The sequence below is a fragment of the Dendronephthya gigantea genome, unplaced genomic scaffold (genome assembly GCF_004324835.1).
Source record: "Dendronephthya gigantea isolate DGI-Jeju-01 unplaced genomic scaffold, DenGig_1.0 000036F, whole genome shotgun sequence".
NCBI lineage: Eukaryota > Metazoa > Cnidaria > Anthozoa > Malacalcyonacea > Nephtheidae > Dendronephthya > Dendronephthya gigantea.
Genome location: NW_021163046.1, coordinates 314,233 through 340,912, shown reverse-complemented (window position 1 = coordinate 340,912; position 26,680 = coordinate 314,233). Strand labels below are relative to the sequence as shown.

Genomic DNA, 26,680 nt, shown 5'->3' with positions numbered 1-26,680 from the left:
CTTTTTGACAGCTAGTAAGATATTAATCTTTATCTAATGATCTATTTAAAGTGTGCAAGTGGTTTTGGTATAAAAAGCATGATTGAACACCTCACCGAAACTCCGTCAAAAATTGCATTTCTCGGACCTGGTTGCTCGATTGCAGCCGATCCGGTTGCTGAGACGCTGCCATTTTGGAATCTCACCGAGGTATATCGCAAGACATTGAAGCCTTTCTGGGGCCAGTTGTTCGAAAAGCGTTTAGCTTAAACGGCGAATAAGCCAAAGTTTAAAAATACTCTCATAGATCTTGTGAATGACTGAACCTGCATCTCACACATTTAATATGTATACTTCCATTCATAATTAAACAATTTACATCGAAAATTTCGGCTCTGTTGTTCAATAAATAGATAATTTTGTTTTCCATTTTGAACTTATCCACCGTTTAAGATAAACACCTTTCGAACAATCGACCCCTGATTGGACTGATTTCCACTTGCAGTGAGTAAGTACTGAGTGGTTCACAAGCACAAACTTTTGAATTATATGCAAACAATTAACACAAAGAAGTGACGGCTGTCATCAGTATAGTGTGTCTTGGAACCAAATAACAAGCTTTTTAGAATTAGCATTAAACTGGTCTGCATGTTTTTTGCGAAACGGTTACTCGTTGATAATGAGTTTATCTTTCGTTTTGCGATAGATTAGTTTCAGCCTGACATCGCCAATCCTATCAAACAAGGAAAAATATCCCAATATATACCGCATCAATCCCGCGGAGATCATCCATGATCCAGCATTGTTGGCCTTGACAAATCATTTTAATTGGGAGAGACTTTTCATCATCAAGCACGAACTGGGTTTATTTAACTTGGTACGTTCTGATATAAATTTTAGAGAATTTCTTTGGAATGTGCTTGCAGTATAGATCCGATGGTCAGAGCTGCCATTTCGCTGAGGAACACATGTGAAATCTCTAAGTTGTTTGTTGTTGTTTTAAATCACTTGTAGATTACAGAGGCATTGCAAGCAATGTTGACAAGAAATAAGAAAAGAGTTAACGTTGTTGGTTTTCTTAGAAACGCCACAAGTCCAATCAAATTATTGAAGGTAAAACTACGGTTTGAATTTTCCTGCAATTTTTATTTTTGATTTATCATGCTTATTTTATATTGTTAAGTGTGTTCTATGTTCTACAGGACCAAGGTGCAAGAATTCTTATCGTTTATATGTATGAAAGCCAAGCACGAGATTTATTCTGTGCGGTAAATTTCGTTCTTTTTTGAAATATACCATACCATACCATACCAAACCATACCATACCATACCATACCATACCATACCATACCATACCATACCATACCATACCATACCATACCATACCATACCATACCATACCATACCATACCATACCATACCATACCATACCATACCATACCATACCATACCATACCATGCCATGCCATGCCATGCCATGCCATGCCATGCCATGCCATGCCATGCCATGCCATGCCATGCCATGCCATGCCATGCCATGCCATGCCATGCCATGCCATGCCATGCCATGCCATGCCATGCCATGCCATACCATACCATACCATACCACACCACACCATACCATACCATACCATACCATACCATACAATACCATGCCATGCCATAATAAAAAACTGACATGCATGCATTTTTTCATACAGGCTTTTAAGAATGAATTTTACGGTCCAGAAATCGTGTGGATTTTGCGCGGATGGTACCAAAAACAGTGGTGGACTATACCTGATACAGAATGTTCAGTTGAAGATATGAGGAAGGTCATGACAAACGTGATCTACGCCGAACATGTTAATTACGGAACTAATAAAAATGTTACAGTACTTGGATTGGTAAGTTACCACAGTTGTCAAGCTAATAATGAAAAACTCCAAGTTTAGGTCGATTTGGGTCCTTTTTTAAAATAAGCTGTGAAGGAAGTTACCAATGAATAAATAAATAAATGTACCAGATGAGAACCAGCATTCTACATCGATTTATTGTTTTTCCCCGAAAGACGCAGGCAGAATTTCAGGACAAATACAACGAGTTGATTCGAAAGAAGAACAGTACGATCTACGATGCCAACAAATATGCTCCTTATAGTTACGATGGTATTTTCATGCTTGCTCACGCATTAAACGCCACGGAAGAAGAGTTGAAAAGAATGAACCAATCCCTGCGCGACTTCACGTATGCACGGCTGGATATCACTGAGATTATTAAAGAGAAGATTAGTAAAACGGATGACATCGAAGGACTAACTGTGAGTGAGAAAACCTGATCTTTCTAACTGTACCTTCTCATTCGTAATTCCCACCTCTTTTTCATGCCCGTCATCTTGTTGGCTGAAGTCACAAACACCTACACCTATCCCATCTTCTTCGCCAACACCTACCTGAACTCCCATCTTCTTCACCAACACCTACCTGAACTCCCATCTTCTTCACCAACACCTCCCATTTTCTTCACCAACACCTCCCATCTTCTTCACCAACACCTACCACCTCCCATCTTCTTCAGTTAAATCTACCACCTCCCATCTTCCTCACCAACACCTACCACCTCTAATCTTTTTCACGGATACCCACAATGTTTGATGTTTCATCTTCTCTTGCAACCATCACCTGATTTTCCATCATGTACTTCAGGGCGATATCAAACTCGATAAAAGAGGAGATCGTATTGTAAACGTGTGGCTTCAACAACTTCAAGGCGGTAAGCAACACTTAATTCATTGCAATTCATCTTTTGCCATTCCTAGTAATGTCCGCATCATTATATTTAGGGGATCACGATGTGGTCAACATTGCTTTATACAACACCGAAAACAATTCAATCAATTTCTTGCCATCCAGGAGCTTTATTTGGGCTGGTAAGAAAGATTGCTTTTAACTCAACGTATGAAATACCGTACATACAGTAACTGCAACATTTTACATATCAGGTGGAGACGTCCCATTGGACAAACGAGCAGAGACGAAGATTCTTCTATGTATATCACGGCGGATATTTTGGTGGACCGTGGGCATTTCAATATGTGGACTTTTTATCGCTTTTTATTTTCTGTGGCTTAATGCAAAAAACGGAGAAGAAAGGTAAACTCAAGGCTAATAAGAGAAAAAGTTTGTGCTAGGATTTCTCGAATTATCGTGCTTTGTGTGAAGTTAGCATGCGAGTTATCATATTAGCTCTGTGTTCTGATTATATGGGAGAAGATTCACATGAACTTTCATCAATATCTCAAGCAACTCGTACAGATATAATTTCACAATCATAATTTCGCTGATAGACAATTCACATTATAATTCCTCGTCATCTCTGAGACGCTTAAACAAAGCCTCGTCTTTTTCACCTGCAAATTTCGTCAATTTTAGGTACTTCAAGATGTCAACTCCGCCGCTCAATAATCTCATGATAATTGGGGCTATAATCTCATATATCTACGTGCCAATTTGTGGAGTTAAATCCTGCACCATGAATGCAACTTTTACCAACTCGATCCTGTGCAAGGTAATGTGTTCTTCTGCCTTTACTGAAAAGATAGCTTTCCATTACAACACGCTTTGTGAGAATATTTGCGCTCTTCTTAAAACGACTGGTAACTTCAAAACATCGTTAATATCGTTAATGTTATTTACTGTTAATGTTAATGTTACGACCATGGTCGAGTTCGCCAGAAAAAAAATATTTCGACCATAGTCGAGCTCGCCGGAAAATAGAAAATACGACCATGGTCGTATTCGCCGGAAAATGGCAAATACGACCATGGTCATATTCGCCGGAAAATGGCAAATACGACCATGGTCATATTCGCCGGAAAATGGCAAATACGACCATGGTCATATATTCGCAGGAAAATGGCAAATACGACCATGGTCATATTCGCCGGAAAATGGCAAATACGACCTTGGTCATATTCGCCGGAAAATGGCAAATACGACCATGGTCATATTCGTCGGAAAATGGCAAATACGACCATGGTCAAATTCGCCGGAAAATAGCAAATACGACCATGGTCAAATTCGCCGGAAAATGGCAAATACGACCATGGTCATATTCGCCGGAAAATGGCAAATACGACCATGGTCATATTCGCCGGAAAATGGCAAATACGACCATGGTCATATTCGCCGGAAAATGGCAAACACGACCATGGTCGTATTGGCCAGAAAATGACGAATACGACCATGGTCGTATCATGGTCGTATTGGCCAGAAAATGACGAATACGACCATGGTAGTATTGGCCGGAAAATGACGAATACGACCATGTTCGTATCATGGTCGTATTGGCCGGAAAATGACAAATACGACCATGGTCGTATCATGGTCGTATTGGCCGGAAAATTACGAATACGACAATGGTCGTATCATGGTCCTATTGGCCGGAAAATGACGAATACGACCATGGTCGTATTGCCGGGAAATGACGAATACGACCATGGTCGTATCATGGTGGTATTGGCCGGAAAATTACCAATACGACTGGCCGGAAAATGACGAATACGACCATAGTCGTATCATGGTCGTATTGGCCAGAAAATGACGAATACGACCATGGTCATATTCGCCGGAAAATGGCAAATACGACCATGGTCATATTAGCCGGAAAATGGCAAACACGACCATGGTCGTATTGGCCAGAAAATGACGAATACGACCATGGACGTATCATGGTCGTATTAGCCGGAAAATGACGAATACGACCATGGCCGTATTGGCCGGAAAATTACGAATACGACAATGGTCGTATCATGGTCCTATTGGCCGGAAAATGACGAATACGACCATGGTCGTATTTGCCGGGAAATGACGAATACGACCATGGTCGTATCATGGTGGTATTGGCCGGAAAATTACCAATACGACTGGCCGGAAAATGACGAATACGACCATAGTCGTATCATGGTCGTATTGGCCAGAAAATGACGAATACGACCATGGTCGTATTGGCCGGAAAAAGACGAATACGACCATGGTCGTATCATGGTCGTATTAGCCGGAAAATGACGAATACGACCATGTTCGTATCATGGTCGTATTGGCCGGAAAATGACGAATACGACCATGGTCGTATTGGCCAAAAAATGACGAATACGACCATGGTTGTATCATGGCCGTGTTGGCCGGAAAATGACGGATACGACCATGGTCGTATTGGCCGGAAAATGACGAATACGACCATGGTCGTATCATGGTCGTATTGGCCAGAAAATGACGAATACGACCATGGTAGTATTGGCCGGAAAATGACGAATACGACCATGTTCGTATCATGGTCGTATTGGCCGGAAAATGACAAATACGACCATGGTCGTATCATGGTCGTATTGGCCGGAAAACGACGAATACGACCGTGGTCGTAATTACCGGAAAATGACGAATACGACCATGGTCGTATTGGCCGGAAAATGACGAATACGACCATGGTCGTATCATGGTCGTATTGGCCGGAAAATGGAAAATACGACCATGGTCGGATTTGCTGGAAAATTGCAAATACGACCATGGTCGAGTTCGCCGGAAAATAGCAAATACGACCATGGTCATATTCGCCGGAAGGTGGCAAATACGACCATGGTCATATTCGCCGGAAAATGGCAAATATACGACCATGGTCGAGTTCGGTGGAAATTGTCAAATATACGACCATGGTCGAGTTCGCCGGAAAATTGGAAATGCGAGTGAGTCTAGTGCAACAATTCGTTTAAAGTTTTTGTGGTATCACGTACAAGAATTTAGTAAAGGCTTATTTGCCTTTGACCAAATATATCCAGCGGACACTGCGCTATTTTTGTCAACAAAAAGGTAATTTATGCAAACGGAAATATTGCGACGTGTTCATGACAACATGGTTTTTCGTTAAACGGTATTCATTCCTGACTTGATTGATATGACATAGTAAACATTCATACATAGCTATCTCAATCGATTCAATGGATGATCGCAATGAATTCTGTTCGTATTTGATATACTGCCATTTCTATATTTTTGGGAATGTCAATTTAACGTTTGTTTGTTATAAATGTTTTTGAACCATGGCATAAGTATGTTAATACATAATCTGCTTGATTGAACATATTTTGATTGTTTTGAATTAGTTTTGAATCTTTCCTAAAGTATCCTTTGTTTCTTCAAGATTGACGCTTTCCTAATTTCCATCGCTTTCTCGCTAATTTTCGGTGCGATATTTATGAAAACGTGGAGAATTTACAAAATATTTACAAACGTAAAATTATCTAAACAGGTAAGAAGACATGTTTTTCATAAAAATGTTTTCTTCAACTCATGTGGTCAATAACAACAATGTGTGTATCATCCGTTTAGTTAAGATTTCTCACCAACAAACATTTGATAATCCTTGTTCTTTTGTTGGTGGCTTTCGACATCGCCTATCTTACGTTGTGGAGCGTGATTCATCCTTTGGAAGACAGCGTAAAAAAGGTTTTGACAGAGGTTTGTGATATGATATTCCGGCTACTTCCAGTACGAACAAATGTGAGGGAAATTATTGAAACGAAAATTTCAAAATTGAAAAACTACAAAAAGAAAAAAACAAATTAAAATTGATATTTCTAAATTCAAGCAGGCCTTGAACCAGGGTTTGCAGATAAAATTATCTGTGAAGCTGTAGAGGAAGCCGTAGAGGGCTTCTGTAGGTCGCAATTGTAGGTTACTTGTGAAGGTAAATTTCTACAAGTATGAGATTCAATGTCTTTTTATTCCCAGAAAAACCAGGCCGTAAACAAGGTATATTTTGCTCACAAGTGCACATCTGAGCATTATCAAGGATGGTTCGCCGGCTTAGCTTCCTGTAAGGCACTTCTGATGCTCTTTGGGATGTTTCTCACATGGGAAACACGAAATGTCTCATTTCCTGGTCTCAACGACTCGAAGTACATTGGCATTTGTGTGTACAACATCTTCATAATCACCACCGTTGTTATGCCAGTGGTCATGTTTGCATTGCCAATCGACGTGAATGCCAAATATTGCGTCATCGTCTTCAGTGTTCTTTTTTGTACAACGACCACGCTGGTACTCATGTTTTTTTCGAAGGTATATTCAGTTCAAAAGTTTTAAGTCTTGTTGTTGTTTAAACATTGCAATAGATAGGAGAAAGTACCGTGAGATTGGAGATAAATTAAGTAGACTTGTTCAGCGATTGGAAATGATTTTTTGTGACCCTTCATTGCAGATCAATCCTGGAAGGAAGTCTACTATTACTCCAACTAACCCCACGATGACTGTGGACCAGACGATGGACGTGGTCGAAGCGAGACCACAGAAAAATGCCATCGGACAATGCCCTACCTGTAAACATCCAAAGCCCTGAACTTTTTTGAGGTGTTTCACAAAACTGAATCTAGTTAATGGATCAGACAGTTTTATCCAAGTGCACACCGATCCTAAGTTCGCATTGCAATACACCAAGATTTTTAAGAATATAGTAAAAAAGGCATGTGGTTACTTTTAAACCTAAACACAAATTTTAATAAACGTTTTCTGTAAGTATAAATGACAGATTGATTACCCAGAACAGATGCAAAGACAGCGATACACAATCGACCATCATTTAGACTCGGTGCATGGTAAGTCAGATGACTTTGAATATCGAGCCATGTCGTTTATTTACCCGGATAAACTAAACTACACTAAAGTTAAACTGCACCAAGTCTTAACCCTGAATTAAAAGAGGCCTAAATATTCACTAAATGGAACAGAAAATAAGCTGCAAATTTAAACTAGAACATAAAAGAAAAGTTCAACCGGTAAAGAGTAAAAAAATGTAAATACAAATTAAATTAAAATGTTGAAACAACCATATACTATAATATATATCACAGGCAACTAAGGGCATTTGCAAAATCACACTTAAACTTTTTATCGATGTTCGTGCGCCATTATTGGCCAACATCGCGTTTTAACTTTACCTGAAGCATTAATTGCGTCAGTTGTCACTTTTTACAAGACAAGCCGCTCCAATTGGCTCTGTAAGAGTCTCATTAATTAAGGTAAGTATGTGAACGTTGCGTGGTCTGGGTGGAATTTTGTCCGCATTAACAGGGCGAGTTCTCCCAAATAAGGTACGTCTTATACAAGAACCGATGAGTTTGGCTTCCTAATGTCAATCGCTTTAATCTGTTTGTTGAGTAATGCCTTTGCCCTTGTATACTGATATGGATCACTGATGCGTTCTATAGTCATTCGCATGATTGTCAGCTATTTCTAAGAAATACAACAGCAAAGTGCGTATCTCTCAACGAACAACAAATAATTCAGACTCTGCTTACACTTTACCAGAATCGCGTGGTCGCGACATCAAAATTAATCACTGTCAAAGCGATTTTTATTCCCCAAAAGTATGAAAGCATGATTACTTTAAACGTGACCTGCTCAATTGAATAGTTCTTGGGGACAAAGATAGCGTAAAACAATTTAAACTGACTGTCGTTACTGTGTGAATCTTGTATTGTACAAACGGGGTCTCATCAATGGCGTTACCTTAATGTGGGAAAGCATTCTAAATTACTTTCGTGTGCTAGCAGGAAAAAAATTGTACATATTTGTACTGGGAAGTATAAGCAACGTAAATTCCTCGCTTTCAAAATCATTTGTCGTTCGTTCCTGTTTGTGTAATCTAGACAATAAGCTCTCGATATTATAAGGGCAATTATCCAAACCATTCGACCATGGACTGTTCTAATATCGTAATTTAGATGGCAGTAAGAATTTCAAAATATTTCAGCCGCGCGCAAAATGTCATAAAATTGCAGCGCACTGCGTCTCGTGGTTGGAAGAAAGGAGAATATGTCAGCTAAATGTTGTACAAGAGCAGACCGCAGTCAATATAATAATTGCAAAAGTCGGGATCGAAAAAGTCAGCCGTAAGTTTTCAAAGGGAAAAAATTTTCAAACTGTCAAAATTGTCATTCCTTTTTGGCATTTAAATATGATAAGATATTTTAAAGTGAATTCAAATAGTGCGTTTAAAAGTCCTAACTGCACGTGAAGACCTTATTACTGATGTATTTCCTAAAAACGCAGATGAAGTCAGTGACGAGTCAAACAAGACGGTTAGAATCCAGCGAGTTCAAAGCTTGATTTCTTTGTAGTTATCAGTATTGACTCTTAACCCATACAACATTATTTGCAGTATCCGCTAACGGTTCTATATCCTTTTCGCTGGCTGAAACGTCCAAAATAATCGGTTCTATTATATATCGGTAATATATTATCCATATTAAGGACTGATTGCCTATAGTTATGTACGTTTTATTACGTGGATATAATTTCCAGACGTTTCGCGTGGATTCCCGCTGTGAGATTTGCATACTAATATATTCACAGCATGCCGTGGAATATATAAAGAGCTATTTCTCGAATGGGTGTGTGGTGAATAATCTTACTGATACACGAGCAATCTTCGCTGTTCGAATCGGCCTGGAAGATGTCGGAGTACATGCTATACGCCACCGACATTTCGGCAACGAATTTGCCGAACGTCGAACGATTTGGAAAGAGCGATCCACTCTGTGTTATAGAGTTTCAAGGTGGGTAAATCGTCTTCTATTTTATGCAAGACGATATGGTTGAGAAAATTTTGCCGTTCGCTTGTTTTGATCATCAAGTCAACCAGATATCCCTGATTTAGCGTTGGTATACTTAAGATTCAGTGCTTGTCGCGTTTATTTCTGCTTTCTGTAGTGAATTTCATGAATATTCCCTTCCTAACTCCGCGATTTGCTGCTTAAACGGCCGACTGTGCATTTGATTTGTAAGCCATATAAAATTTCAATACAATATTCGGCAATCTCCATTAATAAAGCATGGTAATGGATGGATTAACGAACCTCATCGCGTCAAAGTGTACTGTACAAATACCTCGCGAAGCCTAAGCGTATTTTACGGGGCTTCAATTTTGTGAACGAAGGATTTCGGTGCTAGAATGTGAGGTGGCATAATTTTCTATTCGGTATGAAAATCTGCATACCAATTATACCATAAACGGTTTCGTAATAGAACCTTCAGTAAATTGCGAGAAACGCCTTATATTCGTGTGTGAAGAAACTAACATCAACTGAAGTACAGCTATATATGTGAAGCTAGCTATAGATACGCCTTGCAGTCGTTTCAGTCTAGCATGTGACCTTCAACTAATATTGAAAGGGAAGAATAAATGAGATGTTTACGTTGCCAAATCAAATATTTATTGTTATAAAAATTATACAATTTTGTCCGGACCCTAAATCAACCAGTTCTTCAACAACGTCGTAACTTTGTCGATGGTATTTCACCCAGACCACAGTTATAAATCCTAAAGTTGCAATTCGTCTTCAGAATGTTGCAAATTAACGCATCCCTTCGTTCGGCATGAAAGGAGAACACCTGTTTGCGGGCTGAGCCTGGTTTAAATGGGTGTGGAGTTTTCACGAAAAATAAGACTTGCTTAAATAGCATTTGGTCTAGACATTGAATCTATAATGTTGACACGTTTCGCCGTCAATTTGTTGTGCTTGAGAAATTCTTAATGTTCTATTTTGAAAGTCCTTTAATATATTGTATTCAAACTATATATATAAGTTACCATTCCTTAGGTATTTATGATATGCAAAGCGCTTAAAATTATTTTTAAATCACAATATTTGATGGTTGAAAACAACTTTGATAGCTGGAAACAAACAATAGATCTATCAAATCAGTCTTTGTCGTTGTAGTACCTCCACCCTTCCCCCTTCCAAAAAGACAAATGTAGAGCTAACGTTAAATTTTTAGGCACCAAGGGAAAAACTGAGGTGATTGACGACGAGCTGAATCCAGTATGGAAAGAGGTCAGTTATGATAAAAACAATGCCCCCCCCCCTGCCCTTCACACCTGTTTATTAATGACTTATATAAAATGTAGTCATTCCAGAAATCTAGAGTTAATGCTCGTCTCTAATCTAGAGTAATGCCTGTGTTACATCACGTGCTTTGACCTGGCCTAGACCAGGCATAGACCTAGATGTGAACGTTGTTTATCCGGCCTAGACCAAGTCTGGACCTGACCTGGGAACAGGCTTTACGCCTTTAGCTAGTCCTGACAAATTTTGAACTCAATAGTTTGATTTGTATATAGGATACATGTAGTATTGCCATCATCAACAAGGAAGACAGTCTGAACGTGGCACATATTACCCAGACTTGTCCTGACCTGGTTCAGGCCAGGTCTAGGCCTGAAGTGTAAACGCGGCTTTACAAACCTTTATATTCATGCAGCCCAACCGGGCTATCCTAAGTTCGTTAAACGCGATAATGATGCATATGATACTAAAGACATTGAGTTGACTATATCGTTGACCTCGAACGCTAAATTTCGATCAACTTTTCAGAAAATTGAGATAGATCTTCAAGGGAAGCCATTATCTTCATCAGACAGTCTGACAATCAAAGTGTTTGACCACGAGAAAATTGGATCAAATAAGTATGCATTGCTTTTGTTTGAAAGATTACTCGCTGTGTAAAAGTGTGTATAATTAACATTAACATTCGTCTCCTTTTAATTGACAGACTTCTTGGACAGTGTACAGTGAAGTTGAAAGACTGCGTGAAAACAAAGACTCAACAAGTCACTCAGAAATTGCAAGATGCCAAAGGGCAACCCTCCGAGGTAGATAATCTTTCTAAATGCTTCAATCTTTCATGATCTCCCTCAAAATTAGACAAAAAGGAATTAGATAGTTCAAGAGTAGCTTCAAACAATTCTCTTTCTCTAAACTCGATCGAAAAATAAACCCTGAGAGCTGACAACTTTGGCTAACGGATGATTTTCAACGCTAGGCGCAAATTAGCTGCAAGTTGAACTACAAATGCCCAGAGGAAAAGCCTGCGCCGTCCGCTGGCGGTGGGTCAGCGGAAGAAGGTGAAGAGGAAGGTGACGAAGGCGACGAAGGGGATGAGGGTGATGAAGGTGATGAAGGTGAAGGAGGCGAGCCTGGCGCTCCTGGGGCGAAAAGGAAACGGTGAGTGCAAATGGTAGACAGTTTCGTATTTTTTTATTTCCTATGAATGACATTTGTAATTTATATGCGACTAAAGTAAACAAACAAGAAGCTATAATAATAATAATGTTAAAATCTTTTTTATCGCTTTGTTAGAAGGAAAAAGAGAAAGAGAAAAGGCCACGATTTGCCGAACAAGCCAACGGACTTCCAGGTACGCTACTTGATAAGTTGGACTGTAATCCAAATCCCCTTTTACTCCCCTTTCGGTTGAAGATGTTTAAAAAGAAGTTGAAATCTTTGCAGCGCTAGAATGCAAGCATAAGATTTACTGTTTTATGCAAGAGCGTTTCATGCAGTAACATGCATTGCTTTCAAATATAATTCATTCTTGTGCATTCCAATATCTTCATTTCCGAAAGCATAAAAACAATATTCTCGCACATACGTCTGTGTTGCTCTGTTGATATTTTTTTGAGTGGGACTTACACTGACGACACTCGTATGATGTGGAAGGTAGACAGTTCTATTGAGTTAGCAAGGAGGATATTCCTGGTAAAAGCTATCTTGAAGATTGTAAATAACGCGTTATCTCTTGTATAGATTCGTATCAAGGTGGTTGAAGGTCGTCAGTTATCAGGCGGAAATATCAATCCGGTTGTAAGAGTGACTGTCGGTGATCAAGTAAAACAAACCAGAGTTAAAAAGTCGACGAACAGACCTTATTACAATCAGGTTTGTTCAGCAAATGCCGATGCAATATGTTATGAATTTCCATGTTAACTTTTGTCAACTATTCCGGGCCGAGTAAGAACTAACGAAGCGAAGTTTAGCAGACTATCTTTAAAATTTAAAACTTAAATTCAAAGACTATAGCTATTGCACAAACTTGTATCGGACCTGATATAAATTAGGCGATTAATTTGGCGACATTGTCTCAACACCGCGATAACGTTTTTTTTTATGTTTCCTTGCAGACATTCTACTACAACTTTGGGAACATTACACCGGACGAACTCTTTGATAAGATCGTGAAATTTGAGGTACTGAAGATCGTTTATTCACCTAATTTGGCTGAAAACAAATCTCAACGCTTTTTTATGACTTTCTATGACATTCTTTTAGGTTTTTAACTCTCGAACTCTCAGATCCGATGCTTTAATTGGATTCTTCAAGGTAATACGAAGATTTTGTGTTGCTTTGAATCGCTTTGCTGTATTTCTGTTAAGCAAATGCGGTTATCCTATTTACCAACTTATCGTATATTTTGTTTTTAGTGTGATGTTGGTCTGATTTACGAAGGCAAAGGTTTGTATATTCGACCTTTTCTTGTCAGAGTTTCTATCTATTTCACTTGCATCATTCAACACTGTTTTCTTTTAATATATTCGTAGATCATGCGTTGCTCAGAAAATGGATTCTTCTCACCCAACCAGAGCAACCAGAAGCCGATGCTCAAGTAATCATCAAATCCTTGTCTTCAAAGTACTTCCTTGAGCATACGTTTACGTCGTTGACTAAAAAAACTCATTGCAATGTTTTTTTCAGGCGCCTCCAGACGAAGAAGGCACAAAACAGGAAACCACATCACTCGGCGGATCTCCTGCTGTAAGTTTGAACAAAATATTTATACAGTTTATCAATTATCCGTCGAATTATCCACGTGAATATTAAACAGAAAGATCTAAACCGAATTTAATATTTAGGGATACGTCAAAACATCGATGGTTTGTATTGCGCCTGGACAAGATCCTCCGGTGAGCAACTATTGTCTTTGTTTTCTGTATCATTCGTTTAAAATACGGTTTGTCGCATTAAAAATACGATTTCTGCTGGTTAGAATCTTTTCCCAGAACTTGTTCCGCTTATTTTGCGAATTCTGCGTTGAGTTGAGCCGTGTTTTGGTGGGGAATATACAATTTGATTTCCATAATTGCATGACATAACTTTTCCCTTTCCTAGTCTCTTGATGAAAGCACAAAAGATGACACAGCCGAAGACATCGAGTCGTAAGTTATATTGCATATAACTCTTGAGTATCCGTGAGTTATCTTTTCTTATCAAATCTGAATGTGAATTCAATGAAATACATCAGTTTTAGTTGTGTTTCCTGCATCTCTTCCGGCAGCCCTCCTAAGACGTTTTCACACTCGTGTATGTTTACTGAACCTTTTTCAACCTTTTTAACTAGCAACCTACTGCAGCCTGCCGGAGTCCAACTGCGACCAGCCGTGTTCAGACTGAAAATTTTCCATGCTGAAGAATTACCACAAAGTATGTACCGTGGATTTGCATTAGACATAAAAGATTAGAACCTAAACTAACTTGTTGGAAACGTGTGAAAGCAACACAAATTTGATGGAAGACGTGAGGGGAAGATAAACGGAATGAGAAATGTAGTTTTTCCAAATGGTTTGTTGACATTCACAGCTATACTTGCAAGTCTAAACGTTCGTGTTTGTGTTTATTTAGTGGACACATCAATTGGAGAAAGTGTTAAGAAGTTCTTTGGCTTTGGAAAGGTACATAAGAGCAAAATGTCATTCTTGTTTTAAATGATCAAATTTGTCATGAAATGTCTTTAGTTTTGTTGGATATTTCAAAATAAATAGCGGCTGACATCAAATAAACGACAAATGCTTCGATTGTTCAATCTTAGGATGCAAAAATGATGGTGGATCCGTACGCTAAATTCTCATTTGCTGGAAAATCGGTATGCGTTTTTGCAATTTATATTGGAGACATTGCTTTGAAATAATTAAGTTCACTGTTTGTAATTTTTTCATCATGATATCCGTCTTTATTTTAAAGGCACAAACGGACATCGAGACGGAAACAGACAACCCAATATTTAACACCGTCTTGAGTGTCCCATTCCAGGTAAAGGCTGTATTAGACTTGTCTTTAGGACGGAAAAACAATAGAAAATGGTGTAATTAATTACAAAGTGTGCACGATTGTTGATTTCTAATTGACTACTGTTCTGTTCATCTTTCGTAGTTCCCGTCAATGTGTGAGAAATTGAAAGTACAATGTTATGATTGGTAAGTCGGTAAACAATGTAGCTATCCATCAATCTCGCGTTTGAAAATACTTACCTTGCTAAAATGAGAATGATAAATGTTGTTGAACTAGCTTTCTTTTAGTTCATAACTGTATATAACATGGATCTCGTTATTGAGTCGAGTCACATCCTTAAACCAACCAAGTATTACGTATTGTCTTTTAGGGATCGTATAACGGGAGACGACATCATTGCGACAGCCTTCATTCACATGTCTGAAATCTCTGGTCAAGGAGAGGAAGGTAGAAATCATCGGTTAACAACGCTTGTACCTTTGTGTCTAGCAATTATGCATGATCGGGATTTCACGGTGAATATACTTTGTTCCAGGGTTCCTTCCTGTTTACGGCCCATGTTTTCTCAACATGTATGGCTCTCTTCGTGAATTCAGCGAACTTGGCGATGAATACGAAGACTTGAACAAAGGAATCGTAAGTTGATTGCACTGAAGAATGAAAACTACTACGAGTATATCTTCTCTTGTTTGTCAACCTTTGGAAAGTAGTAGAAGACAATCTTTTGTGCTAAAATGGAGGCCGTTTTTTCTTCAGGGTGAAGGTGTTTGTTATCGTGGACGTGTTTTGGTACAGCTTGAAACCCAGTTGGACGCTGAAATCGAAGATGAGGTGGCAGAGATCCCTCAAGAAGATGTCGCACTTGTTCAACCTTTCTTACGACGACGCAAATACAAGCTTTATGCTTGCTTTATGGAAGCCACAATGATCGCCATTGATGACTCGCCTGTCGAGTTTGAAGTCAGCGTTGGTAAGTTAAACATAAGAATTGGATGGGAATATCTGTTGCAAACATGTAATATCATGTATTATCATGACAAAGATTAGACCTCAATATTGACAGAGAATAGATGATGTATTGTATTATATCACTTCAGGAAACTACGGTAACAAGCTCGATCGTTCTGTGGAGCCATCTTGTTCCACAACTCCACCAACCAATCCTGTTTTCGATGGCGAGTTCTATTATTATTTGCCGTGGGGAAACGCGAAACCATGTGTCAACGTTGAATCCCATTGGGAGGACATCGCGTTCCGTTTAAATCCTTTGAACGCGCTGAAGAAAGTTGTGGCTAGATTGGTAAGTCGAATTCTTTCATCAAGAAAATTCGTTAGAACTTTCGATGGAAACAGCCTTCTAAAACTAAATACTTCTTTCCTTGTACTTTTTAGGAAGCCAATGTGGAGAAGGTTAATATTAGTGTCCAGTCGAAAGCACCAACAGCCGAAACTGCCACAATTCTTATCGCTTTGCTTGACCAACTCATCAAAGATTGCAAGTACGTACATTCTCCGATTTCCCATTCTGTGGGGATAATCTGGAGACTAACTAAAGACTCTCTTCCATTTCAGCACTCCATTACCTCAGTTTGATCTGAGCATGATGGGTGTCACTCGATTGGACATGAAGAACCAAGAAATCCGTATTGATGAAATGGTAAGTTTCTTCTAAGAACATCACACGAGTTGAAATAAAACCTGTTCTATTCTAACAATGTGCTGTATGTAATTTTATCCTGTGTTTGCAAACAAGTAATTCAGAACAAGAGATGGTCTATTTGTAAATAAGTTAGGCATTCAACGAGTAACCTGTCCTTTCGTCTCCATCTTTTGTGTAGGCTGCCATCGCTGAAGAAGCAACAAAACTCCGAGAATGTGCCACGGACGTACAAGAGGCTTTGAGTGAAATACAATCTTACCTTACACGTTTGAAGGACGTCGCTGTGGAGGTAATAGAAAATGGTTTTCATCTAGCCTTCGTTTATAAGAAACATCCTTACAATAATTCAGAGGTCAGTGGAGAAGATTCGTGCCTTAATTCATTTCAATTCGTGATTTTTTGCCAGCCTCAAAACAGCATGCCTGATATCGTTATTTGGATGATAAGTGGAAGCGATCGTGTCGCCTATTACAGAATTCCTGCCTACGATTTGCTGTTTAACAACAATCCAGAGTATTCTGGACAGTTCTGTAAAAAAGTTCTTGATCTTGAGCTGAAGGTAAGCGCTTTTTCCGTCTTTCCAGACCTAATGATGAATTCATCACCATTGACTTAACCATTAAGTTATTTTCAACTAAATGTCTTTCGACTTAACAAGTTTTCATATCGTTTCAACGATAAATTTTCATATGTTCCGGTCCGTCAAGTTTATAATGTGTATGAATCATCTTCTTCAGTATCCTGGCAAGAAAGGACGTAATACAAAGGATCATCCCGAGTTACCTGCATTGGTTCGTTGTATCTTGTGGTTTGGCTTGGACTCTGACTCTCAGGATTGGACGGGTGTTCACGATGAAGGATCATTCACCGTTTTTGCCGAGACGGTAGGCGACGCGTTGAACTCAGCTTAGCTATTCCGTATATTTCTTTTAAATACACTGAAAGAAATGCAGGAATCTCTAACGCTTTATGCCAGGCTAATACGGAATCTCCGTGGTCAAAATCTCTGATTTTTTTTCAGTATGAAAATCAACAAAATGTTCTCAGCAAATGGACCAGCAAGGCTCTGATGCGACCCAAGTTTTCTGACTCAAAAGGCGATGTAAGTGTTTGAACTAGGGGTAGCTTGATGTCTTTTGTTTACATGTCTGAAAAGAATAATTCGCGCGAGGACAAACGAAATTCAGCTTACTTTTATCGACCTAGTTCAAACTACCAAAAGACAAATTCATTCCTCCGGATGGATGGGGCTGGGACGGAGACTGGTTCTTGAATCCAGAACTCAGGTAAGGCGGATTATCGCCACAGCTTGAACTTGGAATATCTTCTTCAGAAAGAGGTGGGATACGAATACAACATCAACTATTCTTAATCTTTCAGCACAAACGTTAGCAAAGATGCTGGTCGCAAGGTCTTCCTCGAAGACACGTTTGAATGTGAGGATAGAAATATTCCTGGCGGAGCATGGGCACCAGCCAAAGTTCCTTGGCAAGAAATAGTATGTTTTCGATAACTTTTTCAGTTTGATCTCCTGTAAATCCATCATTGCACGTTCTTGTCATGGTAGTAACCACATGCTAGTAAGACCAGAAGGCAATTCTCTTTCACTTCGAATAAAATCCTCTTGACCATGTGTAGGTCACATTAAAAATCCTCCTATATCCTGCCTTTAGTCTTCTTCTTCGACTCTAGTAAATGCTTTAATCGGGTTCTTTTAGAATGGAGATGCTTGTATCGACTTACAAGGTGAAGCGATCAAATCGCGTGAACAACTCGGTGCTCCGAACGGCTGGGAATGGACCCAAGATTGGGTGGTTGACAGCAACAGAGCAGTGGACGAAAACGGTAATTGTTTGCCTTTTGTAAACCTTTGTTCTTCCCTCGACCACCAATCAATTGAGTCAAACTCCTATGCTCTCCAAATATCGTAAATATCTTCAATAAGGCATCGTTATGGAACTTTATCAGCGCGAGGCTTACAATATCCCTTTGAAAATATCCAGCGTATTGGCACTAAAATCCTTCCCGAAGTTGTAGGAAGGATTATGTCCAAAATTGATTCAAACCATTATCAAATTTTTGTGCTTTTTAGGTTGGGAATACACCATTGATTCTTCGTGGACTGGTTTTGGTCCAGTGGAGAAAACGTATCATCTTTGTAGGAGAAGACGCTGGGTTCGTGAGAGAAAGTTGGTAACAGATCTGCGAAAAGTTGAAGCAGAGAAGGTAATAAAGTTGAAAACATTGCGTAGGTGGTTTTATCATGACTAATCTCTCTTTCAACGAGGATTACAATCATCCATTTACACAATACTCAACGTCCATTCACACAACGTCCATTCATTCCTCTTTGATTATTTTCTAGGCTCGTGCAGCTCAACTTGCTGCCGAGGGCTGGGAATATGCCAAAGTATTCACTGCAAAATTCCACGTCAAAGAACGAACTATGGACTTGGTGCGAAGACGCCGTTGGCACAGAAAATTGGTTCAGAAAAGCGACGTTGCTGCTGCTCCTGTTTTCAAGATGGACGTTGGCGATGTGAGTTTCTCCCTTCATTCAGTTTAAAACGACAATTAAAAACATTAATATTGCAATCATGAGAAAAATAACATTCTCATATTTAAAATCTGTGCATTTAGAAAGAAGATGAATCCGAAAACACGATGAATTCTCCGCGAATGTTCCTGACTTACGATAGTAAGATTTTAATTGTATTATGTTTGGATTAAAGGCATATGTGCTTGAAAATGGTTTTTTTGAGTTTCCCAATTTTGCTTTTTAAATTAAATTCTGTTTTTTTTCTCATTCAAGAACCTCATCAGTATCAGCTCCGCGTGTACATCTATCAAGCACGTGATCTTGTTCCTTCGGACCAAGATGGATATTCAGGTACATTTATGAAAAGTTAGTGCCATGATGGAGACCTGGGGGCCTTTAACAAACCTCAGCCTGGTTCATACTGAGCTGTATCTTTTGTAATTCATCTTAGCTGAAATTAGCGAGAACATTTAGCACATTTCCTTCACGTTGCTTTAAATATCTACTACAATTTCATAGATCCATATGTCAGAGTCGTCTTTGGCAACGTTTGTCAAACCACGGAGCCGTTGGAAAAGACTTTATGCCCCACTTGGGACCAAACTCTGATATTCGAAAATGTTGGCATCCATGGATCTGTCCAGAGCGTTCTTGACAATCCTCCGAATATTTTGATGGAGATCTTCGACGAGGATAAAGTGGTGGGTATCCCCTTCCATGCGCCCTCAATACAATATTCGTGCACACGTCATGATAGGCAGAATATCAGTGATTTATCATCTGAACTTGTTCATATTAGGGTAAGGACGAGTTCCTTGGCCGCGCACGTGCTGAGCCCGTGGTTCGTGTGAACGGAAGTGAAGGCGGCGCAGCTCGTTTGGCCTGGTACACAGTTGAGAAGGATGGCGGCTATGCTGGAGATATTTTGGCTGCGTTTGAATTATTTTTGGTAAGTTTTTGCAGAATACCACCCACGGTCTCTTGGTTTAGATTTCCTTCTGTACTAAAGCTATATCAATAAGATATGATTCCTATGGAACATCTATCTGGATCAACTGATCAAGAACAACTGATCAGGTTATCTAGTAAAAATATAGTTCTAAAAACAAGAAGAGGTTCAGGACTGATAAGAGGTTGAGAAGAGGTTCAGGACTGATAAAGCCTACCAATATTCAGTAAAAACTTTGTTTCGTTTCTAGGACGAAGGCGCCGAACTGCCTTTCGCTCCACCAATGCGTGGAGACTTTTACCTTGTTCCGAATGGAGTCAGACCTGTGTTACAAAGAACCGCTCTAGAGGTGAGTAGCATTACGATATTTTAATCTTGTTTTAACCTCTCACATTTTATGACGTCCTTCCTCTTTCCCCAGGTCATGTGTTGGGGGCTAAGAAACATGAAGAAATATCAGCTGACAAGCGTGTCATCCCCAAGCATCGACTTCGAAATTGGCGACCAGAAAATCACCTCCACTGTCATCAAGAATTTGAAAAGAAATCCAAACTTTGACCAGCCATTGTTCTTCTTCGATGTGGTTAGTAGTTTTTCGACATATTTTTGAGATCTTGATTTAGATTCATTTAAACAAGAGCAAGGTTGTTTTCCTAAGTTTTTTGAAGGAAAACTTGGTTTTTAACTGTCCTTCGTGCATTTTCAGTATCTTCCAAAAGAAGAGATTTATTCCCCTCCTTTGCGTATCAAAGTTCGCGACCATCGAACATTTGGTCGAGCACCAGTTGTTGGAACTCATTTGGTGAAGTCTTTGGCGCCGTTCCGTCGTGAAGTACCACAAGAGGACAACAACTCCGACATCGTTCCTTCAGGTATGGGCACCTTTGTTGAAGATTTGAATTATTTCCAGATAACAATCCCACATCCGAAAAGGGGATCTTAATGTTAGCCAATGTTGACAAGTTATGTCCTTACAGGTGACCAGGTCGATGCCGCGCCAGCCACAGCTGTGGTTGAAATGAAAGAAGAAGCAAAGGTAACAATATCTTCCCGCCTTTCTAAACCACGTTCCTTGTCCAGAAAAGTTATCTGTCCACATACGAGCAGAGCTGGAAAGAAAATAGCGCCTGTGGCTGTGGATGAGGAAATTTGATTTGTGTTGTGTTCACATTGTTATTTAACAAATTGCCTACATATCCCAGGTTCCACAATCTTGACAATTCCTCTATTATGTTTAGGATCCAAAGGAAGATGAACAAATCGATTGGTGGTCTAAATTCTACGCCTCAATTGGCGACGAGGAGAGAGCAGGAGAATACAACGACAAGGGATACGACAAACTCACGGTAGGAGGAGTTGATGTGAATCATTTCAGACGTTTGTGGGCAATGGTCGTGTCTATAGGGAGGGGTGATCTTGTGTCTTGATCTTGTATCTTTACTTTCCCCAAGGTGTACCCAGGACCTCTTGAGAGAGTTGAAGAATTTGGAGGTCTCTGCGATTTCCTTGACACCTTCTCATTGGTCCGTGGAAAGAAGAAGAAACGGCCTGACGATGATGATGAAGAAGTGGGAGAATTTAAGGTTTGTTGTAAACGAATGCATCAATAGAATCATCCGTTATTTTTCTGAAATCTCAATGTTTTCGACTAGATTTACCGTGGTATAATTTTGTTTAGGGAACGTTCCGCGTGTATCCATTACCTGCAGATCCAAATGAACCTTTGCCACCAAAAGCCATTAGAAACTTACCTCCGTCTGAGCCTATTGAATGTATTGTGAGAGCTTACATTATTCGAGTAAGTTTGATTTACGTTTGAATACAATTTCCCATCTTTGACAGTTAGACTGTCCACTGAAAGTTACGTTTTAAACTCAATTTTCGTACTTCTTTACTTTAGGCCATTGATTTACCACCTCAAGACAACAGTGGTCTGGTGAGTGGAAATCCGGATTTTCGCTGAATTGCTTTGAGCAAACTGGTATTCTATTAATTGGTTATAACGGCTGTGGATTTCTTTCTCTGACAGGCTGATCCATACATAATCATTTCTCTTGGAAAACAGAAGTTTTCAAGCCGTGATAACTATGTTCCAAATAGCTTGAACCCAGTCTTCGGCAGGTGCGTTTAAAACTATAGCAACCCAGAACTTCAACAAATCCTTAAGTTATTCTGAATTGTTGTCGCCTACGTTAAGACCTCCAAGACTCAGATGGAAAGTTCTCCGCCATAATTTCTCAACCCTTTTTAATTTCTTCACACACAGCATGTTCGAATTTACTGCCAAGATCCCAGTGGATAAAGATCTCTCGATTTCTGTGATGGATTACGATCTGATCAGCTCGGATGATCTTATTGGTCAAACGACAATTGATTTGGAAAACCGTTTCCTAACCAAACATCGTGCCATCTGTGGATTACCTGAATCTTACTGCGAGTAAGTGTCCATTTCATTTAGTTCAACAATACAGCATTTCTGGATAATCCCAGATCATTTTAACTGAACACGTTAGCGAAAGCATTCCAGCAAACTTAATAACAAGCTTGTATATTTTTCAAGTCATTGTACAAATCATTACGTAAAGCTGATAAAACGTGAGTGACGGCTACATAGCGTAACAGAATCCCCACTCGAAAGAAGTTATTGGACCAAATTGTTATTACACCAAGTTATTAGACCAAAGTCTATCAGGTTTTAACTGAAAAATCCCTATAGCAAGTTTTCTGTACCTTTAAAGTTTAAAGTTAAGAGCATATTAACATGTTCTAAGGTTTTTCAAACGTCTAACATCTTGTGTCATTTCCAGAACTGGTCCTAACAAATGGCGTGACATGCAGCTTCCCACGGAGATCTTGGATTCTTATTGTGAAAAACGAAGTTTGGGGAAACCACGATACAATGGCGACACGATAGTCAGAGTCGATCACAAGGATTACACCTTGGAAGAGTTTGGTAAGTTCTAAAATCCTGCTCATTTTTAGACAGGAGAAGACAAGATAGAAAAGAAGAGAATACATTCAAACTTTTTCTAAATTATATTCAAATGAGGTTAAATGATAGTCGTACGATTCAACATTGCACTGACAAGGTGATTCACAGCCATTACTTCTTTCTTCCTTCCGTTTGTTAACCTTTTCAACTGCCATTTGCTTTGCAGAGGATGGGATTATTCTGCATCAACATCTGGGAGCGACACGTGAACGCTTGGCTCTGCATGTCCTCAACTCGTTTGGTGAAATCGTGCCAGAGCACGTCGAGACAAGACCACTTCACACAGCCATACAACCCGACATGGAACAGGTGAGTTCAGGAAAAGTTGAAAAATTTACTTGATCAAAACGACAATTCAAATCTGCAGTGTTTACAGCCTTTGTTAACAAGTTGTTAACCAATAATAGCCACATCCCACCAGCTGGGGTTGAATTGTTTCCAAGACATCCTAGTAACAATTTCAGTTAAGATAATATTCCTGGAACTCAGAATACATTCCTTGTTTTGTAGGGTAAACTACAATTGTTTGTTGATGTTTTCCCCAAACACATTGGTGCGCCAAATGAACCCGTTGATATTGGACCTCGAGTTGCCTCTAAGTAAGTGGAGAACTGTTGTTTTTTCCAAACATCACTCTGTCCAAACGTAGTTTTAACTCGATATTAAACGTAAACAATTTTGTTTCAATTCCTAGGTATGAACTTCGTGTCATCGTCTGGAACACATCTGATGTTTATTTGGAAGAAAGTAATCTTGTTGGTGAACAAATGAGTGACATTTATGTAAAATGGTACGAGATATGATTATCTGTTGAAGCGAAAGAACTTATAGGCTATGAAAACAAAGACGTGATAGAATTGCTGGGGTTTTTTGTCATCATGAATTATATTCTGTACGTTTAAAAATTGGGTCTTTTATCTTTAGTTGGATAGCTGGAATTGAAGATAAATTGAAGACGGATACCCATTATCGGTAAGGGAACTCGTTTCCATTGCAACTGAGAGTTTTTTGGCGATCTTAACACAATTATTTTGGTCGTGTCAAAGCTACGTGCCGAAGTAACGTCTTCATCTTTTTGCTCAATATAGATCTTTGAACGGTGAAGGTAACTTCAACTGGCGTATGTTGTTCCCATTTGATTATCTCGAAGCTGAGAAGATAATGGTGGTAAAGAAGAAGGTAAAATAAACTGTCAAAAACCGTTCAGTGCAAAATATCAATTTGAAGTTGCGTCTAGATATTACAATAATCAGTTTCAATAGACTTGATTATATCGAAAAAAACATAAACGAAAGTAAACAAGACATGCATATCATTTGTGTAGCCTACGTTTGTCTCAATTTTTATTTCTTACTTTTAAAGCTTCATTTCTGGAGTTTGGATACGACTGAAGAGAGGCTCCCACCTCGTTTGGTTATTCAGATTTGGGACAACGACACATTCAATCCTGATGATTTCATAGGTAACTCGTTTATACGTTATATATTTACACCGTGAACAATGGTACGCTTTGAATCCAAATCAATGATAAGAAATAGCAACGGATTGTGAACGTAGATATCCTGATTCATCATTTCCAATTACTTTTCAGGTTCGGTTGAGCTCCCCTTGGATCAATTGCCGACGCCATTTTCAAAACCAAAGAAGATCAAGGACATTAACTGTCTCGAAGGCAGAAAGACAACGTCTTTGTTTGATGTGAAGCAAACGTTTGGTTGGTGGCCCGTATTTGGCGAAATTGAGACGAAAGGAAAGAAAGAGCCCGCTTTGATGGTACGAAAACCTCAAACTAACTAACTTACATCTTAAACGTAGAGTTACAGTGTTGTAGTTGTTTATTTAGAGAAGAAAATGTCGACGTTTTAAGCTGGTTGAGATTCATTGCTTAAAACGTGGCCCTTGTTGTGTGTCGAAACACAACATTATTATGATTTACAGATTACGTACAGAAACAGCATTTGAGTAATTCTGGTGTGGTTTACTTTAAACCTTAATTTTAATATAATTTGTTGACAATGTTTAGGGGAAGATTGAGCTGACGATGGAGTTACTGAATGAACAAGAGACCCTGGAGAAGCCAACTGCGAATGCCAGAGACGAACCAAACGCACATCCCACATTGTCTGAACCAAAGTAAGAAGTGAATTGCAAGAGTTTTACTCCTCAAAACCATTCCTAATTAGGAGTCTCTCTGAATCGTAATTTCCTGGGGTTTAAAGACGAGCTTTGGGGAACATTGCAAGCTCAGGGCCTGTTAACACGAGCCAATCTGTCGGATCCAATTCACCTCTGATGGATGTTTTACATTCTGTCGACTGGCAAAGTATAGGGGCAGCAAATCAACTAAAGCCAATGCATTGCTACTTTATACCAATAACAAACTACACTCATACGTCAGAACTGAATTGGATCCAACAAATTTGGATCATGTGAACCGGCCTTAATTCTTCGAGATAATCGAAGAATAATGAACCGTACAATGTGTAACTTTTTTGTTTATTCTATCCATAGTCGTCCAGCCACATCCTTCTTCTTCCTTACATCACCCTGGAAATCGTTCAAGTTCATCATTTGGAAGAACTTCAAATGGTATATCATTGGCTTTATTCTTCTACTCCTATTGATTGGTATCATCGTTCTCTTCCTCTATGCAATGCCTGTGAGTATAGTTTTTATAATGAACAATTTCTGTGGTACCAATTTACTCTCTTCCGACAAAAACAATAACATTCGTTGAATTCTTGTTCCAGGGTTACACCGTTAAGAAGATATTCAAGGTCTAAACACAGTGGCGAAGAAGCCAGAACTAAATAATAAAGTTCGTAGTTAGTGAGTACCCTAGAATTGAACAATTTTATGCTTTCATTTTAACAATTGTCTACCTCAGAATGCATGTTCGTCTATATATTTAAAGGGAGTACGCTTGTCTTCAAAGATGGAGCGGTGCATTCCATATAGTGTTTGATTTTTTTCTTTGATATAGAATTAATAAACATTAACGTATTGTGATTTAGCAAGTTAAACTTTCTGGTTATGCAAAATTGAATTAAATTAATAATTGATACTCTTATAATTGAAGTATATTTTTCTATATCAAACCGTTCATTTGTGACATCGATGTACAGGGTGTCCCAAAAAATGTCCCCTCTATTGAAATCAAGCTTTTGTTAGATCTGATTGCCTTAATAATTTTATGAAAAACCCAATTGAAGGCAAGACGCTTTATTTGAATGCCTCAACCTAATAACTACGCTATTTACACACTACTGCGTTGATCATGCATTCAAATTCCAACAAAAGCTTCATTTCAATAGAGGAGGGACTTTTTTTGGACATCGATATAGTTGATGCAGGAGTTCCATCATACTAGGCTTTGAGCCAACAATCTGCAATCCTTATCGGTTTGTCTAAAATGCAATCGTCTTTCGAAAAATAACATAATTAAACTAACAGGCCTGGCAAATTCGCTTCCCAACTATCGCTGACAATGAGTTTTGCAGACAATCAGCATCGTGCGAAAAACGTTTCAAGCCTGAAATTATACTTTTAAAAAAATTATTCACCTCCTCAAACTTTCCTTAATATTGCAACTATACCGAGCTATTTACTGAGATGAGACGAAACAGCAGGAAAACGTCGTTGAATTGGACAAAATTACCATTTTTGAAAAACTTAAATATATTCAC

General features: G+C 39.0%; 2 protein-coding genes across 2 annotated transcripts; both read left to right on the top strand.

The window, feature by feature from the left end:
• The first annotated feature begins 67 nt into the window (after positions 1–67).
• LOC114525980 (gamma-aminobutyric acid type B receptor subunit 2-like) lies at positions 68–7,781 on the top strand. The gene is made up of 14 exons (XM_028547453.1): positions 68–189; positions 686–856; positions 994–1,092; positions 1,182–1,247; positions 1,680–1,865; positions 2,030–2,278; positions 2,664–2,730; positions 2,801–2,887; positions 2,960–3,110; positions 3,390–3,525; positions 6,154–6,261; positions 6,342–6,470; positions 6,744–7,073; positions 7,213–7,781. The coding sequence occupies exons 1-14, from the start codon at positions 79–81 to the stop codon at positions 7,348–7,350; spliced, it is 2,028 nt and encodes a 675-aa protein (XP_028403254.1). The 5' UTR covers positions 68–78; the 3' UTR covers positions 7,351–7,781.
• A 1,602-nt stretch (positions 7,782–9,383) lies between these two features.
• LOC114525937 (myoferlin-like) lies at positions 9,384–26,064 on the top strand. Its single transcript, XM_028547397.1, has 59 exons — positions 9,384–9,568; positions 10,791–10,846; positions 11,387–11,478; positions 11,565–11,664; positions 11,835–12,016; positions 12,152–12,209; positions 12,599–12,730; positions 12,973–13,038; positions 13,121–13,171; positions 13,273–13,303; positions 13,390–13,454; positions 13,544–13,603; positions 13,702–13,752; positions 13,958–14,004; positions 14,187–14,269; positions 14,468–14,517; positions 14,655–14,708; positions 14,807–14,875; positions 14,996–15,039; positions 15,225–15,301; positions 15,390–15,490; positions 15,611–15,824; positions 15,952–16,154; positions 16,247–16,353; positions 16,427–16,511; positions 16,693–16,803; positions 16,921–17,073; positions 17,252–17,398; positions 17,536–17,616; positions 17,721–17,800; positions 17,895–18,012; positions 18,233–18,359; positions 18,607–18,740; positions 18,880–19,053; positions 19,155–19,212; positions 19,327–19,404; positions 19,573–19,754; positions 19,853–20,002; positions 20,253–20,351; positions 20,424–20,585; positions 20,709–20,874; positions 20,980–21,038; positions 21,241–21,348; positions 21,454–21,585; positions 21,681–21,800; positions 21,903–21,938; positions 22,032–22,123; positions 22,269–22,439; positions 22,810–22,955; positions 23,161–23,303; positions 23,505–23,593; positions 23,689–23,784; positions 23,919–23,966; positions 24,083–24,173; positions 24,357–24,456; positions 24,586–24,767; positions 25,018–25,127; positions 25,506–25,653; positions 25,745–26,064. The coding sequence occupies exons 1-59, from the start codon at positions 9,466–9,468 to the stop codon at positions 25,775–25,777; spliced, it is 6,105 nt and encodes a 2,034-aa protein (XP_028403198.1). The 5' UTR covers positions 9,384–9,465; the 3' UTR covers positions 25,778–26,064.
• The last annotated feature ends 616 nt before the right edge of the window (positions 26,065–26,680 follow it).

Bases quoted from the DNA above. Each gene is read 5' to 3' on its own strand.
- LOC114525980 (XM_028547453.1), top strand. From the start codon at position 79: ATGATTGAACACCTCACCGAAACTCCGTCAAAAATTGCATTTCTCGGA. The intron at 1,248-1,679 runs GTAAATTTCGTT...TTTTTCATACAG, and splicing joins CACGAGATTTATTCTGTGCG to GCTTTTAAGAATGAATTTTA. The intron at 2,279-2,663 runs GTGAGTGAGAAA...CATGTACTTCAG, and splicing joins ATGACATCGAAGGACTAACT to GGCGATATCAAACTCGATAA.
- LOC114525937 (XM_028547397.1), top strand. From the start codon at position 9,466: ATGTCGGAGTACATGCTATACGCCACCGACATTTCGGCAACGAATTTG. The intron at 13,604-13,701 runs GTAAGTTTGAAC...TTTAATATTTAG, and splicing joins CACTCGGCGGATCTCCTGCT to GGATACGTCAAAACATCGAT. The intron at 20,003-20,252 runs GTAAGTTTTTGC...TTTCGTTTCTAG, and splicing joins CTGCGTTTGAATTATTTTTG to GACGAAGGCGCCGAACTGCC.